At 41.9% G+C, this 20,268-nt stretch overlaps 1 protein-coding gene across 7 annotated transcripts in view; it reads left to right on the top strand.

Moving 5' to 3' along the window:
• Positions 1 to 20,268, top strand: part of INO80D (INO80 complex subunit D) — a 96,196-nt gene that overhangs the window by 63,320 nt on the left and 12,608 nt on the right. For all 7 annotated transcript variants that reach the window (XM_009182862.4, XM_009182856.4, XM_009182861.4 and 4 more), the window contains exons 7-10: positions 6,270 to 6,379; positions 8,521 to 8,654; positions 16,839 to 17,056; positions 19,203 to 19,360. In XM_009182862.4, coding sequence (XP_009181126.2) covers positions 6,270 to 6,379; positions 8,521 to 8,654; positions 16,839 to 17,056; positions 19,203 to 19,360 — 620 coding nt within the window. The remainder of the gene's footprint in view (positions 1 to 6,269; positions 6,380 to 8,520; positions 8,655 to 16,838; positions 17,057 to 19,202; positions 19,361 to 20,268) is intronic.

Below are 20,268 nucleotides of genomic sequence, written 5' to 3'. Positions count from 1 at the left end.
TCTTCTTGTCTAGGCTGTGGTGCAATGGTGCGATCTCAGCTGCCCCTGCCTACCAGGTTCAAGTGATTCTTCTCCCTCAGCCTCCTGAGTAGCTGGGATTACAGGCGCTCACTACCATGCCCAGCTAATTTTTGTGTTTTTAGTGGAAATGGAGTTTCGCCATGTTGTCCAGGCTGATCTGGAATTCCTGACCTCAGGTGATCCACCTGCCTCGATCTCCCAAAGTGCTGGGATTACAGGTGTGAGCTACCGTGCTTGGCCAGTTACTATATTTTCATATGACAACTTTTAGTATATATAGAGACAAAAAATTTAGGAATTTATGTACCAAAATATTCTAGATGGTAGGATTATTGATAAAACAAAAAAATTCTTAGTTTGTATGGTCTCATTTTTATGTAACGATCATAAGGCAGTTGAGGAAATAAGAAGGTTTTTTTTTTTTTTTTTTGAGACGGAGTCTTGCTCTGCCGCCCAGGCTGGAGTGCAGTGGCCGGATCTCAGCTCACTGCAAGCTCCGCCTCCCGGGTTCACGCCATTCTCCTGCCTCAGCCTCCCGAGTAGTTGGGACTACAGGCGCCCGCCACCGCGCCCGGCTAGTTTTTTGTATTTTTTAGTAGAGACAGGGTTTCACCGTATTCGCCAGGATGGTCTCGATCTTCTGACCTCGTGATCCGCCCGTCTCGGCCTCCCAAAGTGCTGGGATTACAGGCTTGAGCCACCGCGCCCGGCCATAAGAAGGTTTTAAAACGAAGTGTTGGCCGGATGCTATGGCTCACGCCTGTAATCCCAGCACTTTAGGAGGGTGAGGTGGGCAGGTCACAAGGTCGGGAATTTGAGACCAGCCTGGCCAATATAGTGAAACCTTGTCTCCACTAAAAACACAAAAATTAGCTGGGCATGGTGGTAGGCGCCTATAGTCCCAGCTACTCAGGAGGCTGAGGCAGGAGAATCGCTTGAACCCAGGAGGCAGAGGTGCAGTGAGCCGAGATTGTGACACCGTATTCCAGCCTAGGTGACAGAGCAAGACTTCGTCTCAAACAACAAGAAAAAGATAAATAAATAAAACAAAGTGTTAAAATATAACCTTTATTTTGTAGCTGTTGGTCATATTACTTATATGCCTTTTTTTGATATTTTTAGTGTTGTGTATTTTGCTTTTCATTTGTTGTAATAAAGTGACCTAATTTTCAGTTGCATATCTCACATGGATGCGCTGTGCCCTTAAGAGTTTTCCAAAAGTGGAACAGGTTGCAGTTGTTTGAAGTATCTAACATACCATATGTAATGGCTGCAGCCTACTCTTCCCTTACACCCAAATCATCTTGCCTGACTCCTAGACCTCTGAGTCCTCTGGATCTAATATCTGTTCTAGAACATCCTTCAGGTCTCAGCTTACTCAGAGACTTATCTTCTTAGAGATACATTCCCTGATTCCCTGGACTATGATAGGTTCCCTCTACTATGTATGCCTACTGTGCTCTGTATTCTGTTTAATTGTAGAATTTTATACCTATATTAATGTCTGTCTCTCATGCTAGACAGTAATTTCCATGAGAGCAGGAACAAGTTTGTTCCTAAATCTCCAGTATTGATGAATGAGTGAATATAATTGAATAAATGAAGTTCTGTTCTCTATTTGTTGAAGGAATTTACTCAGTTTGACACAGGTTATAAAATAATGATATCTAACATTTATATGATATAATGCTTTCAGGTGTATACTTTTAGTAGAATTGTCCAGCATGAACCAATTTGTATGTAAATATGTACGCTGAGTCTAATATATTATTATGATCTTGTCAGAGATGTAAAAGATTATACAATGAGTTTGGAAAAATTTGGCATTTGTATGGAAAACTGTATATATCTACGATTCTTTTTTTTTTTTTTTTTTTTTTTTTTTTTTTGAGATGGAGTCTCGCTCTGTCGCCCAGACTGGAGTGCAGTGGCCGGATCTCAGCTCACTGCAAGCTCCGCCTCCCGGGTTTACGCCATTCTCCTGCCTCAGCCTCCCGAGTAGCTGGGACTACAGGCGCCCGCCGCCACGCCCGGCTAGTTTTTTTTTTGTATTTTTTAGTAGAGACGGGGTTTCACCGTGTTCGCCAGGATGGTCTCGATCTCCTGACCTCGTGATCCACCCGTCTCGGCCTCCCAAAGTGCTAGGATTACAGGCTTGAGCCACCGCGCCCGGCCTTATCTACGATTCTTAACTGGTTATTTTCAGAACATCTTCCAAAGTGACGTCAGCGATATTTAAAAAACATGAATGATAACTGCCACAACAAACACACACCAAGATGGACCCTGTTACAGTTTTCAGATTGATTGAATGATATTTGGTTGTGTTACCCATGATTAGTGAAAAGTTTATGGGCCAGTGTATGGCTGATAATCATGTAACAATGTATCATAATCATTCTTTGGTGATTGGCAGCTTTTTTTTTTTTTTTTTTTAAGATGAGTCTCACTCTGTTGCCCAGGCTGGAGTGCAGTGACACAATCTTAGCTCACCACAACCTCCACCTCCTGAGTTCAAGCAATTCTTCTCCCTCAGCCTCCTGAGTAGCTGGGACTACAGGCACACGCCACTATGCCTGGCTAATTTTTTGTATTTTTAGTAGAGACAGGGTTTCACTATGTTGGCTAGGCTGGTCATGAACTCCTGACCTGATCTGCCCTCCACAGGCCTCCCAAAGTGGTAGGATTACAGGCATGAGCCACTGTGCCTGGCCGGCAGCTTTTTATATTACATTATATTCTAGGGTCACGAAAGTCAACTTTTAGTTGCATGCTGCCCTCTATTTGATATTTTTGGTATCAAAGTCCCAGTTTCAAAAAAAAGATATATAAAAGGTTGGCATTACATATTTTAGAAATTAAAAGTTTAATGGCTGCCTTCTAATGTGGACCGTTTATTAATTTTTCAGTTTTTGAGATGGAGTTTTACTCTTGTTCCCTAGGCTGGAGTGCAATGGCGCTGTCTCAGCTCCCTGCAATCTTCACCTCCCGGGCTCAAGTGATTCTCCTGCCTCAGCCTCCCGAGTAGCTGGGATTACAGGCACCCTTCAACCACATCTGGCTAATTGTTCTGTATTTTTAGTAGAGACAGGGTTTCACCATGTTGGCCAAGCTGGTCTCGAACAACTGACCTAAGGTAGTCTGCCTGCCTTGGCCTCCCAAAGTGCTGAGATTACAGACATGAGCCACCGCGCCCGGCCTGGATCCTTTAAAATACAGTTTGTTGGCCAGGCATGGTGGCTGGGCGTGGTGGCATGCACCTGTAGTCCCAGCTACTCTGGAGGCTGCTGTGGGAGAATTGCTTGAACCCGGGAGGCAGAACTTGCAGTGAGCTGAGATTGCACCATTGCATTCCAGCCTGGGTGACAGAGGGAGACTCCTTCTCAATAAAATAAGATATAGTTTGTATACAAGCTAAATAATGGTAGTTTTTCCTATCAAATAACTTTGTCGTATTTATTGATGAGTAAGTGGAATAAGCCATTGAAATAGCTTCAAGTATGTGAACCGAAATTAAGTATCTTGCAGCCCACAATCGTACAGTGACTAATGTTGTTTGTATGAAAACATCATTTATGGGAGATGCAATAGAGCACGTCAAGGGGAATCCTGTAGTAGATTTTTTAAATGTGAAAAACATGAAAAAGTTTTGGTAATTCCCTTTGTTTTCTTGGGCTTATTTGGATAATAAAATATATCTAACATTACATCAAGCATTTTTACATTTTTTTTTTTTTTTTTTTCTGAGATGGAGTTCTGCTCTGTCACCCAGGCTGGAGTGCAATGGTGCGATCTCGGCTCACTGCAACCTCCACCTCCCGGGTTCAAGTGATTCTTCTGCCTCAGCCTCCCGAGTAGCTGGGATTACAGGTGCCCGCCACCACGCCCGGCTAAATTTTTTATATTTTTAATAGATACGGGGTTTCACTATGTTGGCCAGGCTGATCTTGAACTTCTGACCTCGTGATCCACCCACCTCAGCCTCCCAAAGTTCTGGGATTTACTGATGTGAGCCACCGTGTCTGGCCATTTTTACCTTTATTTGTCCATGGGGTTATTGAAACATAAGGCAATTTTAAAAAATGAAATCAATAGTTATTTTGCAAGTTTAGAATAAAGAAAATAAGAGAATGTATTATACACTAGTCTTTGAAGATAGCTGAGCAGTTTATTAGAGTGTTTAATGAAAATTATCCCTTTAGGCAGGGTGGGTGGCTCATGCCTGTAATCCCAGCATTTTGGGAGGCTGAGGTGGGTGGATCACCTGAGGTCAGGAGTTAAAGACCAGCCCGGCCAACTTGGTGAAACCCCATCCCTACTAAAAATACAAAAAATTAACCAGGCGTGGTGGCAGGCACCTGTAATCCCAGCTACTCAGGAGGCTGAGTCAGGGGAATCACCTGAACCCCGGAGGCGGGGGTTGCAGTCAGCCAAGATCACACCATTGCACTCCAGCCTGGGCAACAGAGCAAAACTCTGTCTCAAAATAAAAAAAGAGAAGTATCCCTTTAATATAGAGACCCTTCTGTTTAAATCTAGACCAAGAGAATTTGAGCTTAGCTGCCAGAATAGTAAGGGTTTATTTATTTGAAATTATATATTCTTTTTATAGGGCTAAATTTAATGTAAACTTTTTAAAGAAATGATAAACTATTAGGAATAAACTGTTTAGTTCTATGATCCACTTCCCTACTCTTATAATCCTGACAAATCTTGCAGAAATCTTAGTTAAGGCAGGTTTTAAGGCAGCAGCATGGACATATAAACAGTGTTTATATGAAATTAATAACTATGGTAGAAGTATTATTTATCTTTTGTGTGAATTCATATGTAATTTAGATTCTGTGTGGCCTTAACCTAATTAGTGTAAATCATTCCTTTGAAACCCTGAGAAAGATACTAGAAACAAACAGCTCAAAAGATTTTTTGTTTGTGATATCTGACTTGAACTCGGTACGTTAAGTAGATTTTTTTCTTCATACTCAGACTTGTAAAGGCCTAATGGTTTGTCATGCTTTATAGAGTCACGTAGATAGGATAGGTTTTGTACTTCTAAGAATTGTCTTTTTTCTTTTCTTTTTTTTAATAGAGATGGGGGTCTCCCTGTGTTGCCCAGACTGGTCTCAAACTCCTGGGCTCAAGTGATCCTTTTTGATTTTGGGAGCCCTCCTCTGTCTCCCAAAGTGCTGGGATTACAGGTGTGAACCACTGCACCTGGCCCACTTCTGAGAATTTAAATGTTACTTATTTGTGTTTTTATATGTTTGTGTAAAGAAACTGGAAGGATCTGCAAACTAATAAAATGAATACATATTATAGAGGGAGTAGGGGCTGGCAAATTAGGGGGCAAGGGTGAGAAGTCGCTTCTTCACTGCCTAGCGTTCTTTCATTTTTTTTATGGATTCATGTGAATACATTGCTTATTCATAAGATTTTAAATAAGTTGAAATATTTAAACATTAAGTGTACAAAGTGGAGATAAAATTTAATGAAACAAGGATTGCACATATAATAGAAAAATTTAAAAAATGGATCTAAAGTGAGTTCACCTTGGAGGATAAAAGCCACTCAGCCATTTCTGCATCTCAGTATCCTCTTCCCGATGTTTGAGATGAAGAGTTTTTTGCAGATTTATGGGTTTAGCAGCATGAGGCAATCAATTCCTAATAGTGGTGATAATCATAGTCATGACTAACAACCACTGACTGTTTACTGTGTAATACTATATACTGTATATAAGTGGTTTAGATGTGCTTTATCTTTTTATGCTCCCAACAACCCTGCCAGCTCAAGGTACCTTATTGTCTCTACTTCACAGATGAGAAAATTGAGGCTCAAATGAGGCCTAGCAACATGCCCGTAGTCACACAGCTAGTAAGAGGCAGAGCTGAGATTTAGAACCAGGTCTTTCTGATTCTTCTCTCATGTTCTTCATCACTTTTCTCTACTGCCTCTTTGTGAAGAAAAGGGAAATAAAACATCACTTAAAAAAAAAAAAAAAAAACAGACATACTTGAAACATATTGTGATGTAATTATTTACTTTGAATGTCAGAAGATTAGGGAAATAACACAACTGGTAATTGTAATACCGTGTTTCTTTAACTCACATTTGCATTTTATTTAGCGGCTGTAGATGTTATAAATATTATAATGAGAGTGTTACAGAGCTGTGACATCATGTTAAAAAATTACCCTGGATTCTTAAAGCATTTTTAAAAAATTAATTTTGTGGTTTTCTCTCCTTAGCATAAGCCGGACCAAGTTGAGGGAGGTGGAACCAGCAGCATGCAGTGGAACCGTGAAGGGTGAACAGTGCACTAACAAAGCCCTTCCATTCACCAGACATTGTTTCCAACGTATCCTTTCAACTAAATGGAATGTGCATTGAAAAAGTGCATCCTAATTTGGGGCTATATATTTCATTTTTAAATCAAGTGAATTACTTTTGAAACCATAACTATTTAATGTTTAAAATAATTTTATGTAACTTATAATTTTCATGACATCCTCTGAATAATTGTTCCTGTTTTATTCAAAAATCACAAAAAATAAGCAAAATTGATAGCAAATAGCAGGTTCCTCCAGTGTCTGTCACTTAATTATATTTTGTTAATAGAATTCTGATCCCTCAGGTGGTTCTTGGTAGCTTCTAAGAAGGAACTATAACACTCATTGATGGACAAAATCAAATCACATTATTAAAATCTGTTTTTAGTCTTCTAAGACAGTTACACAGTTTTACACTTTTATAGTACTTTTTCCTGTAAGATTAGTTTACTCCTTTTAATGAGTACAGTGCTGATTTGAAATGAATGAAAGGTAACAAACATCACTGACTAGGAAAGAAGATCTCTTTTAAAGTATAATTGAGGAAAACCTATGTTAAGAAGCTTTAGGTTAGTGATGAAATCTTATTGCTGTGACTTTTATTGAATATTTAAAATTAGGTAGCATTTAAAAATAGCAGCAATTAGTTATCTTTACCATCTATTTAATTTTTGCCCTCTTTTCTGTTCTTGGAACAGCTTTTTCAGCAGCTCTTTCTATGTAATAAAGACTTTATAGTTATACCTAAAAAATATAAAGGAAAAACACAAAGGTACTTAATAGATATAAGGTAAGTCTTAAGGAAATGTAGTAGCTAAAAGCAGGGAGTGCTTAAAAATATTGATGATGTAAAGCTCAGGTTTGTTTGTTTAGAGGCGGGGTCTCACTCTGTCACCCAGGCTGGAGTGTATGACACAATCACAGCTCCATGCAGTCTTGACCTCCCTGGGCTCAGGTGATCACAGCCTCCTGAGTACCTGGGACTACAGGCATGCACCACCATGCCCGACTAATTTTCATACTTTTTTGTTCCCCAGGCTGATCCTGAACTCCTGAGGCTCAATAAATCCACCCACCTTGGCCTCCCACAGTGCTGAGAGTATAGGTGTGAGCCACTATGCCTGGCCAATAGTAAAGTTTTGATTTAAAAGTAATTTTTCATAAGTTGTGAGTTTGAGTTTGGTGCTGGAAATGTGAAGCAAAATATTCAAATTTGGAAAGATGAGTTTTTAATAATTATGTCTTTAAATTTTTATTCTTTGTAAGTATCATAGGCAGAAAATTTTCCTTTTAAGAGCTGTTTAAAAAAAGAAAACCATTGGCCGGGCACGGTGGCTTACGCCTATAATCTCAATTTTGTATTTTACATAATACTCTTAGTGAATATGTGTAGACTTCATATGGTTGTGGGTAAGAGAATACTGCATTCAGATAGAAAAGATGATATATGGCTAAGCTGATCCAGGATCCTTGGGCTACCTGCTAGGCAGCTTGTGGTGAACAATCATAATCTCTAAAAAATACCTTGTCTGGGCTGGGCGTGGTGGCTCACACCTGTAATCCCAGCACTTTGGGAGGCTGGGGTGGGTGGATCACTTGAGATCAGGAGTTGGAGACCAGCCTGACCAACATGGTGAAACCCTGTCTCTACTAAAAATATGATAAATTATCCGGATGTGGTGACACATGCCTGTAATCCCAGCTACTCGGGAGGCTGAGACAGGAGAATCGCTTGCTTGAACCCAGGAGGTGGAGGTGGCAGTGAGCCGAGATTGTGCCATTGCACTCCAGCCTGGGTAACAGAGCGAGACTTCATCTCAAAACGAAAAGCAAAAACTTTGAGTGGAACTTTAAGTGGAGTTCACAAGTTAAGAAGGAAATGGCCCTGCTTTTCCAAATAACACAATTTGGTTCAGAATGGTCGTTAAGGAGACTGGTGCCAGGATCCCATTAGCAAAACAGAGCCCTTCAGAGTTGTCATCTGATAAATTCTACTATTATTTTCCCATATCAGTAGTGGAGCTAGTGCTGATACGGGTAATATTTATATTTATTATGGATAGTAAAGTTTGTACTTATTAAACGTAAGTAAGGGAACAAGCAAATTTTATATAGAAATTGAAAAATTAGAGTTTCAGTGTGTTTTATTCCTAACTTAAAAAATACCCAGATATCCTCTTGAACCACTCTCAGCAGCTCTTCTCAAGTTGCACAGCCAAGTTTGCAGATGGACAGCAGTGCTCTGTGCCAGTTTTTGACATTACACATCAGACACCTCTGTGTGAAGAACATGCCAAAAAAATGGTAAGTTCTGCAACAGAGGCTTTCAAACTTTTCGTAGCTATCCACTGTAGGAAATATTTTGTGACTTAGCACAAACTGTGTATGTATATAAATCACTGAAACAAGTTTTGAGACAGGATTTTTATTCCCTTAAGATACATTTTATTCCCTTAAAATATGTTTCTTATACATAGCAGAATTTCTAAATATTCTTTGTTCCTATGTCTCTAAGTTTTTGCTTTCTTATATACAGTTCTACAAATGTTGTGAATAGTTCATAAAATTTCAAAGGCCCAGCCTTTCTAGAAATCTGTTGAACGTAATTAATTGCTTTAGTTAATGCTAGTATCATAAATCCTAATTAATTCAGAATAATTTGGAGGAGAGACGGATTTGAATTCGAGGAATATCTAAATTAAATATAATCATTTAAAGGAAGTTCCTTTTTATTGTGTTCATCCATCAAGCAGTTACTGCAAGATACTTTCAGTATTAGGTATCTTATGTACATATCCTAGGTATCTTATATACTAGAAAGTGAGATGCTTCCTGCCCTCTATAGGCATGTTACAATTTTCAGGGATTCTCAGGGTGAGGGAATGGGTATTGGACCAGGACTTAATAGTTGGAACCTGTGATCCTGGCTTTGCCGCCAGCTTGGTGTATAACTAGGGACTAAGGATTCAGGCTTTTTGAACCTCAGTCTCAATGTGTGTGACTCACTGGTGTATTAGTCTGTTTTCACACCTCTGATAAAGACATACCTGAGACTGGACAATTTACAAAAGAAAGGTTTAATTGGACTCACAGTTCTGCATGGCTGGGGAGGCCTCAAAATCATGGTGGAAGGCAAGGAGGAGTAAGTCACATCTTACATGGACGGCGGCAGGCAAAAAGAGAGCTCGTGCAGGGCAACTCCCATTTGTAAAGTCATCAGGTCTCATGAGACCCATTACTATTAAAGAACAACGCAGGAAAGACCTGCCCCATAATTCAGTCATCTCCCACCAGGTCCTTCCTACAACACATGGGAATTATGGGAGCTACAAGATGAGATTTGGGTTGGGACACAGAGCCAAACCATATCATTCCACCCTGGCACCTCCCAAATCCCATATCACATTTCAATACGAATCATGCCTTCCCAACAGTCCTCCAAAGTCTCAACTCATTTCAGCATTAATTCAAAAGTCCACAGTCCAAAGTCTCATCTGAGACAAGGCAAGTCTCTTCTGCCTATAAGCCTGTAAAATCAAAAGCAAGTTAGTTACTTCCTAGATACAATGGGGGTATAGCCATTGGGTAGATACAGCTGTTCCAAATGGGAGAAACTGGCCAAAGCAAAGGGGCCAAAGCAAAGACAGGCTCCATGCAAGTCTAAAAATCCAGTGGAGAGTCATATCATAAAGCTCCAAAATGATCTCCTTTGACTTCATGTCTCACATCTAGGTCAAGCTGATGCAAAATGTAGGTTCCCATAGTCTTGGGCAGCTCCGCCCCTGTGACTTTGCAGGGTATAGCCCCCTTCCTGACTGTTTTCACAGGCTGGCATTGAGTATCCACAACTTTTCCAGGTGCACGGTGCAAGCTGTCAGTAGATCTACCATTCTGGGGTCGAAAGGATGGTGGCCCTCTTCTCACAGCTCCAGTAGGTGGTGTCCCAGGAGGGACTCTGTGTGGGGGCTCCCACCCCACATTTTCCTTCTGCACTACCCTAGCAGAGGTTCCCCTGGAGGGCCCCACCCCTACAGCAAACTTCTGCCTGGGCATCCAGGCATTTGTATACATCTTTTTTTTTGGGGGGGGGAGACAGAGTCTCACTCTGTCACCCAGGCTACAGTGCAGTGGTTTGATCTTGGCTCACAGCAACCTCTGCTTTCGAGGTTTAAGCAGTTCTCATTCCTCAGCCTCCCAAGTAGCTGGGCTTACAGGCATGTGCCACCATACTTGACTAATTTGTGTGTAGTTTTAGCAGAGACAGGGTTTAACCATATTGGCCAGGGTGGTCTGGAACTCCTGACCTCAGGTGATCCGCTCGCCTCAGCCTCCTAAAGATTATAAGCATGAGCCACCATGTCCAGCCTGTTTCTGTACATCTTCTGTAATCTAGGTGGAAGTTCCCAAACCTCAGTTCTTGACTTCTGTGCACTCGCAGGCTCAACACTATGTGGAAGCTGCTAAGGCTTGGGGCTTCCACCCTCTGAAGCAACAGCTGAGCTCTGCTTTGCTCCCTTTTAGCCATGGCTGGAGCGATTGGAATGCAGGGTACCAAGTCCCTAGGCTGCACAGAGCAAGGGAGCCCTAGGTTTGGCCCATGAAACCATCTTTTCCTCCTAGGCCTCCAGGCCTGTGATGGAAGGGGCTGCCGTGAAGACCTCTGACATGCCCTGAAGACATTTTTTCCATTGTCTTGGGGATTAGCATTTAGCTCCTTGTTAATTATGCAAATTTCTGCAGCTGGATTGAATTTCTCCTCAGAAAATAGGATTCTCTTTTCTATTGCATTGACAGGCTACAAATTTCCCAAACTTTTATACTCTGTTTCCCTTTTAAAACTGAATGCTGGCCGGGCGCAGTGGCTCAAACCTGTAATCCCAGCACTTTGGGAGGCCGAGACAGGCGGATCACGAGTTCAGGAGATCGAGACCATCCTGGCTAACACGGTGAAACCCCGTCTCTACTAAAATACAAAAAAAATTAGCCGGGCGAGGTGGCGGGCGCCTGTAGTCCCAGCTACTCGGGAGGCTGAGGCAGGAGAATGGCGTGAACCCGGGAGGTGGGGCTTGCAGTGAGCTGAGATCCGGCCACTGCACTCCAGCCTGGGCAACAGAGCCAGACTCTGTCTCAAAAAAAACAAAAAACAAAAAAAAACTGAATGCTTTTAACAGCACCCAAGTCACCTCTTGAATGCTTTGCTGCTTAGAAATTTATTCCGCCAGATACCCTAAATCATCTCTCTCAAGTTCAAAGTTCCATAAATCTTTAGGGCAGGGGCAAAATGTTGCCAGTCTCTTTGCTAAAACATAACAAGAGTCACCTTTGCTCCAGTTCTCACCAAGTTCCTCATCTCCATCTGAGACCACCTCAGCCTGGATTTCATTGTCCATATCATTATCAGCATTTTTTGTCAATGCCATTCAACAAGTCTCCAGTGAGTTCCAAACTTTCCCATGTTTTTGTCTTCTTTTGAGCCCTCCAGACTGTTCCAATCTCTGCCTGTTACCCAGCTCCAAAGTTGGTTCCACATTTTTGGGTATCTTTTCAGCATCACCCCACTCTACTGGTACTAATTTGCTCTATTAGTCTGTTTTCATGCTGCTGATAAAGACATACCTGAGACTGGGCAATTAAAAAAAAAGGGGGGGAGTTTAATTAGACTAACAGTTCCACATGTCTGGGGAGGCCTCACAATCACGGCAGAAGGCAAGGAGGAGCAAGCCACATCTTACGTGGACGGTGGCAGGCAAAAAGAGAGCTTGTGCAGGGCAACTCCCATTTTTAAAGCCATCAGATCTGTGAGACCCATTCACTGTTACAAGAACAACACGAGAAAGACACGCCCCCATAATTCAATCATCTCCCACTGTCTCCCTCCAACAACACATGGGAATTATGGGAGCTACATGATGAGATTTGGGTGGGGACACAGAGCCAAACCTGACCAACTGGCTCTTTCACCAAGAACTTCTTTAGTTTTTAGGTTTCTTTTACAGACAATATGTTTTGAAAAATTTGTATACTAAAGTACATATTACGATTACATATTACAAATGTTGAATAATTATTTTCCCACTTTAATATAAAAACATTTAAAATATAGGCGTTTGTGTGTGTGTGTGAGATGGAGTTTTACTCTGTCACCCAGGCTGTAGTGCAGTGGTGCAATCTCGGCTCACTGCAACCTCCGCCCCCTGGGTTCAAGTGATTCTTGCACCTCAACCTCCTGAGTAGCTGGGATTACAGGCGCATGCCACTGTGCTGGCTAATTTTTGTTTTTTTAGTAGAGAAAGGGTTTCTCCATGTTGGCCAGGATGGTTTTGAACTCCTGACCTCAGGTGATCCTCCCAACTTGGCCTCCCAAAGTGCTGGTATTACAGGCATGAGCCACCATGCCCAGCGAATATAGGCTTTTTTTTTTTTTTTTTTAAAGCTTATTCAGGCTTTGTCATAGCTAAGGAATAACTTCTATATGCTTTTTGAACCACTTTTGTGGACCTTCATTGATGATTTCACAGACCCATGGTAATGGGGGCCCTGTAGCTTTCAAATCACGAAATAAATGATCCCAGCCACATATTTTCTTTTTTATTTATTTATTTATTTTTGAGACCGCATATTTTCATTTTAAAGTTCTGCCATTCCAGCATACTTCTAAGAGTAGGAAGATACTGTTAAGTAGAAAAACTGTACTTCAGTGTCTGCTTTAGGAACTTACTATGAGTGAATTTTTGGTTCCTATAACAATTTTTTTTTTTTTTTGAGACGGAGTCTCGCTCTGTTGCTCAGGCTGGAGTGCAGTGGCACCATCTCAGCTCACTGCAAGCTCTGCCTCCTGGGTTCACGCCATTCTCCTGCCTCAGCCTCCCAAGTAGCTGGGACTACAGGCGCCCGCCACCACACCTGGCTAAGTTTTGTATTTTTAATAGAGATGGGGTTTCACCGTGTTAGCCAGGATGGTCTCGATCTCCTGACCTCATGATTCATCCGCCTCGGCCTCCCGAAGTGCTGGGATTACAGGCGTGAGCCACCGTGCCCGGCCTCCTATAAAAATTACTATGTGAACGCTTTTAGAGAAATTGAACGCGGTTTTATTCTTTTTGGCTAAACTTTCCTATAGGCAAATTCAATGAGGCAAACCTAAGACTGAATTAGTATAATGTAAATTAGTCATAAAATAATATATATTTTATATAATAATATGACAATCACAATTATACTAATCAAAATTTTTTAAAGTATTTACAATACAAATTTTTGAAAATGGTTTTTTCTCTGAAGACAGTTAAAGAATCTGGCACTAGTTTGAGCTATTTTTGTTTTAGGTTAAAAATTACATAAGAGACTGTAACAAGCACTTGTACCCCATCAGTAGTCCTGTGAGAGACTGACACTGGGAGATGAAAACTATGTGTAAATCTCTTGGCTCTGCCTTTTTTTTTTTTTTCTTCTTTTATTGAGACAGAGTGTCTCTTTGTCACCCACCCAGTTTTGAGTGCAGTGGTACAATCTTGGCTCACTGCAACCTCTGTATCCCGGGTTCAAGCAAGTCTTCCACAGTAACCTCCCAAGTAGCTGGGACTACAGGCACGTGCCACTATGCCCAGTTAATTTTTGTATTTTTTCGTAGACACGGGATTTCACCATGCTGGCCAGGTTGGTCTTGAACTCCTGACCTCAAGTAATCTGCCCACCTTGGCCTCCCAAAGTGCTGGGATTACAGGCCTGAACCACTGTGCCCAGCCTCTATTTTCATATTATATTCTGAATCCAAACACGTTTTATCAGTTTCACTGCTACCATTCTAGTCAAGGCTATCGTTATCTTTGCCTGGGTTATTGTAATAGTCTCCTAATTGATCTCCCTTCTTACCATATGCCCCTGTCACAGGGGGTATGTTGTTTACATAGCAGCCAGAGTAGGCTGGGTGTGTATATGTTCTACTTTCTTTGAATTGAATTCACTTTTTAGTGTACACTCTTAGGAGTTTTGTAGATGCATACAGTTGTATAACCACCACCTAAATCAAGATACAGAACAGCTCCCCAGATTCTCTTATACTACCCCGTTTGTAGTCATCCCTTTACTCCATCCCTACTGATCTATTTTCTGCCCCTATAATTTCACATTTTCCAGAATGTCATAGAAAGGGAATTCTGTAGTAATTAGCCTTTAGAGCAGGCCCTTTAGACTATACATCTGATCATATTAGCTCCATAATCAAAACCTGTTAATGGCTTCCCATCACATCCTCTTGCCACTGCCTCCCAAAGTGTTGGAATTAAAGGCATGCGTCACCACACCTGGCCTTTTCCCAAGTTTTGGCATGGCTCACTCCTTTCATGCTGGTTTATCATGTGTCGCCTCATCAAAGAAGTCTTCCACCTGCCTGTTACTCTGTCAATTTTTATCCTCATACTCTACCTCATTTTTCTTCCTAACATTTGTCCGCCTAACAGTTATTCATTAGTGTGTTTATTTTCTGTATTCTTCTACTAGAATGTAAACTTCACAAGGACAGGAGCATTTTTTTGTTCACTGCTGTATCCCTAGCACTTAGAGATGCTCAGTAAGTAATTGTTGACTACATTAATGGTTAGGCACACCGATGTAAGGGGTTAAGATTCAGAACTAGAATGTGACAGCCATTGGTAGGAGACTCCAGCTGCAGGAAGTCCCAGCTGTCAGGCAGAACATGGGATTCCACCTTTGTAAGATCCTATGACAGATGGTGAGTGCATTGCCTTGACATAGAGGTAGAATGAGACAAAAGTTGGGAGTGAATAGTATTTCACTGTGCACTGAAGCTAGGTAAAAGAACAGCTGGCATTAGGAAAGCCTCAGGGAGCGGGGACTCTGGCTCTCTGGAGGCGAGCAAGGCAGGTATCAGTCACGGGCTGTTCTGTGTGAAGTATCTGGCACAGTACCAAGAGTGCCACAAGGCCACTCCACACAAGCTTAGGAGAATCAGGCAGGAACCTAAAACCTGACCCAGGTGATCACTGGGAGTCTTACAGATAGGACTTATTTTCTCTTGGGTGAGAGCTCCCTAACTTCCTCCTGAGATCAGCACTGGTGCTGGAGGGAAAGCCTGGATGGATGCAGAGCGCCATGTTCGGGTACTGGTCCTTGTGCAGTCACCATTTTTTGAGTTAAATAGTGGACATAATACAAGTAGACCTCAAGTGTTGAGACAGAAAGAACTACAGAGTCTGAGAAGTAGACTCACTTTCACTCTTGTTGCCCAGGCTGGAGTGCAATGGCTTAATCTCGGCTCACTGCAACCTCTGCCTCCCAGGTTCAAGCGATTCTCCTGCCTCAGCCTCCCAAGTGGTTAGGATTACATGCACATGTCACCAGGCTCAGCTAATTTTTGTGTTTTTACTAGAGACGGAGTTTCGCCATGTTGGCCAGGCTGGTCTTGAACTCCTGACCTCAGGTGATCTGCCTGCCTCAGCCTCCCAAAGTGCTGGGATTACAGGCATCAGCCACTGCGTCTGGCCAGAAGTGGCCCCTTTTTTTTGGTCTGTTTTAAATTTGTGTATTTGGGACTTAATCTGTAATTGTTTACATTCAAGCATTTGAGTAGGATTAAACCTGTTTTAGATTTCCTGAATTTATACTTCAATTTTATTCTTTCTTTTCCATTTTTTGATGCTAGTGATAGTTATTAGTCTTAAACTACTATGGTCTACAATCTTTATTTAGCTATAAGAGTTATTAGGGAATTAATTAAAGGTGACATCAATTGCAAACCCCACTGTTTTATATGCCACTAAGAAAGAAAAAAACGTTGCCAGTGATGCAGTACTTTCTTATCACTTAGAATTTTTGTTTTAGACTTATTAAAGAGCTTTTAAAAGACTTATCTAGACATAGATTTTTATCTTATATACTGTTCCTGGTTTTGGCTGTGCTGCTTGACATGTGAAAGGGAGTATTTTCTGCGTACTTCAGCAATAGAACAACTTCATCTACTTTGTGGTTATTTTCCTTTTTCACTTGGTTGTTTCCTTACAGGGGAAAAAAAAAAAAGAATTGTGGTCAGTACTTCAGTAATGAATATGTGCTCCACTAATATTAATTTTATGCCTGCTACTCTTCGTGCCTTTCTACATTCACAAAAAATTTTCCTCCACACGTAGTACCAACAGTGTACATAACCTTAATTCAGAAACGATGCCAGGACAAAGAACTGGAACTGTGTGTGTGTGTGTTTGGACAGTGGCAGCTATTATGACCATCAGCAGGCTGACCACAATGGTAAAATGCCGACAATTTAAAATGCTTCCCAATTGCAGAGACATTAAAATGTAGATCTTGGAATTGATGAAGTTTGGTGTCTTCATTATTGTTATACATAGTTTCGGGCATACAGTATGTTTTAGGCATTAATACGGAATATTAAGAGATTTAAGTATTTTTTAGGTAGCTGTCAGGTTTCTCCCAGATAATCTCAGTTTAAAAATGTATTTATTCATTCCAAAGGATAATTTCTTGAGAGGAGATAACTCCCGTAAAGTTCAGCACCAGCAGCAGAGGAAACCCAGGAAAAAAACCAAGCCTCCTGCACTAACCAAAAAACACAAGAAGAAGAGAAGGCGTGGACCTCGTCGACCCCAAAAACCCATTCCCCCTGCCGTCCCCCAAGGGAACCTCAGCATGCCCGCCAGCGTCTCACTGCCAGTGGAGGCCTCTCAGATCCGGTCAGTGTTGCCACTGGCACCTAATTTTTCTTTACATCTTCTGATTCTTCTCAGAACATCTAGCTTCATGTGGTTATCGTAAAGCTGTCACTAGGCTACAGAAGCCATTTAATATATCAGCCTAGATTTTTAAAATAGTGTTTGGTATAAATTTTAGATTTTACCTGTATCTGGCTATATTTGATCTAAAATTAAGCTTTTGCTTACAATAAAGAGAACAGATGCTGAAATTGGGTTTAATTGTATACTGTCAACTTAAAAAACATTTTTTTTTTCTTGAGACCAAGTCTTGCTCTGTCGCCCAGGCTAAGTGCAGTGGCGCGATCTCGGCTCACTGCAACCTCTGCCTCCAGGGTTCAAGCAATTCTCCTGCCTCAGCCACCCTAGTCTGGGATTACAGTCATGTGGCATCATGCCCAGCTGATTTTTGTATTTTTAGTAGAGACAGGGTTTCACCATGTTGGCCAGGCTACTCTCAGACTCTTGACCTCAAGTGATCCACCCACCTCGGCCTCCCAAAGTGCTGGGAATACAGGCATGAGCCACCGCACCTGGCCTCTAACTTGAAAAAATTTTAGCAGAAATTCCATATATGTTCCAACAGAGGTATTCCATCAAAAATATGAGGCATTATTTATTTTGGCAGGGTTAAACATTTTGACCAGGAGAATGAAGCTTTTGTTTTAGCTAAGCATTTCAATTTTACCCGTTGTTAATTTCATTTCTAAAATTATTATTTCGACCAGATTTGAAATTCTTCTAAAAAGCATTAAGACACACTTGATACACCAAATTGTGATTCACTGTACAAATTTGAAGTAAAAGTATTACCTAGTAGTTGTTGTTGCCTCTTAATACATGGGTGAAGGTTGCAGAAATACGTGACTGCATATGGTAAGGCCTGTATTTTTGCAGTGATTCTATTTTCAGATTTCCTTCTTTTAAAGTGGGGGAGGAGACACTGTAAGTTAAAATTTCTCATGTTTCTGGTGAGTATAAAAAACCTAGAGCCAGGTGTGGTGACTCACGCCTGTAATCCCAGCACTTTGGGAGGCAGAGGCAGGTGGATCATGAGGTCAGGAGTTCAAGACCAGCCTGGCCAAGATGGTGAAACCCCATCTCTACTAAAAGTATAAAAATTAGCCAGGCGTGGTAGTGGGCATCTGTAATCCCAGCTACTCGGGAGGCTGAGGCAGAAGAATAGCTGGAACATGGGAGGTGGAGGTTGCAGTGAGCTGAGATCGTGCCATTGCACTCTAGCCTGGGTGACAGCAAGACTCCGCCTCAAAAAAAAAAAAAAAAAAAGGCCAGGCATGGTGGCTCATATCTGTAATCCCAACACTTTGGGAGGCTGAGGTGGGTGGATCACCTGAGATCAGGAATTTGAGACCAGCCTGGCCAACATGGTGAAATCCCGTCTCTACTGAAAAAAAAAAAAAAATTCAGCTTGGCATAGTAGTGGGCACTTGTAATCCCAACTACTTGGAAGGCTGAGACAGAAAAATCTCTTGAACCCAGGAAGCAGAGGTTGCAGTGAGCCGAGATCACGCCATTGCACTCCAGCCTGGGCAACAAGAGCGAAACTCTGTCTAAAAAAAAACCTAGAAGACGTTAGGATTGGCTTTAGCTCAAGTGGTTACTTCCTTACTTTCCATCTGTCTAATCCCTGTGCTTGGGTTCAAGACCTGCCAGGGCTTTCTGACCTTTAAAAAAAATACCTAAAAGACATTAGCTTGTTTTTTTATTTTGTTTTTGTTTTTTTTTTTGAGACAGAGTCCTGCCCTGTTGCCCAGGCTGGAGTGCAGTAGCATGATCTCAGCTCACTGCAACCTCCGCCTCCTAGGTTCAAGCGATTCTCATGCCTTAGCCTCCTGAGTAGCTGGGATTACAGGTGTGCGCCACCACGCCCAGTTAATTTTTGTATTCTTAGTAGAGATAAGGTTTTGCCATGTTGACCAGGCTGGTCTCAAACTCATGGCCTCAAGTGATCCTCTCACCTTGGCCTCCCAAAGTGCTGAGATTATAGGCATGAGCCACTGTGCCCTGCCTGACATTAGCTTCTTTTCATGTTGAATGAACTTGGCTTGGTGGTATTGATGTGAAGATAAAGAGGGAGTTATGGGACCAACAGTGTCCTCTTTCCCAGGAGCCCATCCACGCCAGAGCTGAGTGCTGATGAGTTGCCGGACGACATTGCCAATGAGATCACTGACATTCCACATGACTTGGAATTGAACCAGGAGGACTTTTCAGACGTCCTGCCACGGCTACCTGATGACTTACAAGATTTTGATTTTTTTGAAGGTATAGTCAATATTTTGGCTCAAGGAAACTGGTTTTAAAAATAAGTCTATAAGAAAAGAAATAGTGTTTTGAGATGTATTTGTCATACTCCTCCTCACATGTAATGTCTTTCACTGTAGATAGGAAATATAATACCACTGCAGCTATTTTACCCCTTTCAGAAGATAAGGAATGTGCAGTTTGTTTAACGAACTCATAATTTGGTGACTAGGTTTATAACTTGTTTCTTTTATTTTTGGAGACAGAGTCTCACTCTGTCGCCCAGGCTGGAGTGCAGTGGCAAGACCTTGGCTCACCGCAGCTTCTGCCTCCTGGGGTCAAGCGATTCTTCTGCCTCAGCCTCCTGAGTAGCTGGGATACAGGCATGTGCCACCACGCCTGGCTAATTTTTATACTTTTAGTAGAGGTGGGGTTTCGCCATGTTGGCCAGACTGGTCTTGAACTCCTGGCCTCAAGTGATCCACCTGCTTGGCCTCCCAAAGTGCTGGGATTACAGACATGGGCCACCACACCCGGCCCAACTTTGTGAATACTTTTACTTTATTTTTGAACAAAGACATCTTGAACATGAAGTTTGTTTGTTTGTTTTTTGAGACGGAGTCTTGCTCTGTCACTCAGGCTGGAATGTAGTGGCGCCATCTCAGCTCATTGCAACCTCTGCCTCCCATGTTCCAGCGATTCTCCTGCCTCAGCCTCCCGAGTAGCTGGGATTACAGGTATCTGCCACCACACCCAGCTAATTTTTGTATTTTTAGTAGAGACGGGGTTTCACTATGTTGGTCAGGCTGGTCTCGAACTCTTGACCTCAGGTTATCCACCTGCCTTGGCCTCCCAAAGTGCTGGGATTACAGGCATGAGCCACTGCGCCCAGCCGAACATGAGTTTTGAAGTCTTTTAGAACTTGCCCT

This window comes from Papio anubis, chromosome 10 (genome assembly GCF_008728515.1).
Source record: "Papio anubis isolate 15944 chromosome 10, Panubis1.0, whole genome shotgun sequence".
NCBI classification, from domain to species: Eukaryota; Metazoa; Chordata; class Mammalia; order Primates; family Cercopithecidae; genus Papio; species Papio anubis.
Note: the sequence above shows the minus strand (reverse complement) of the source record. Positions and strands in the feature narration are given on the sequence as shown.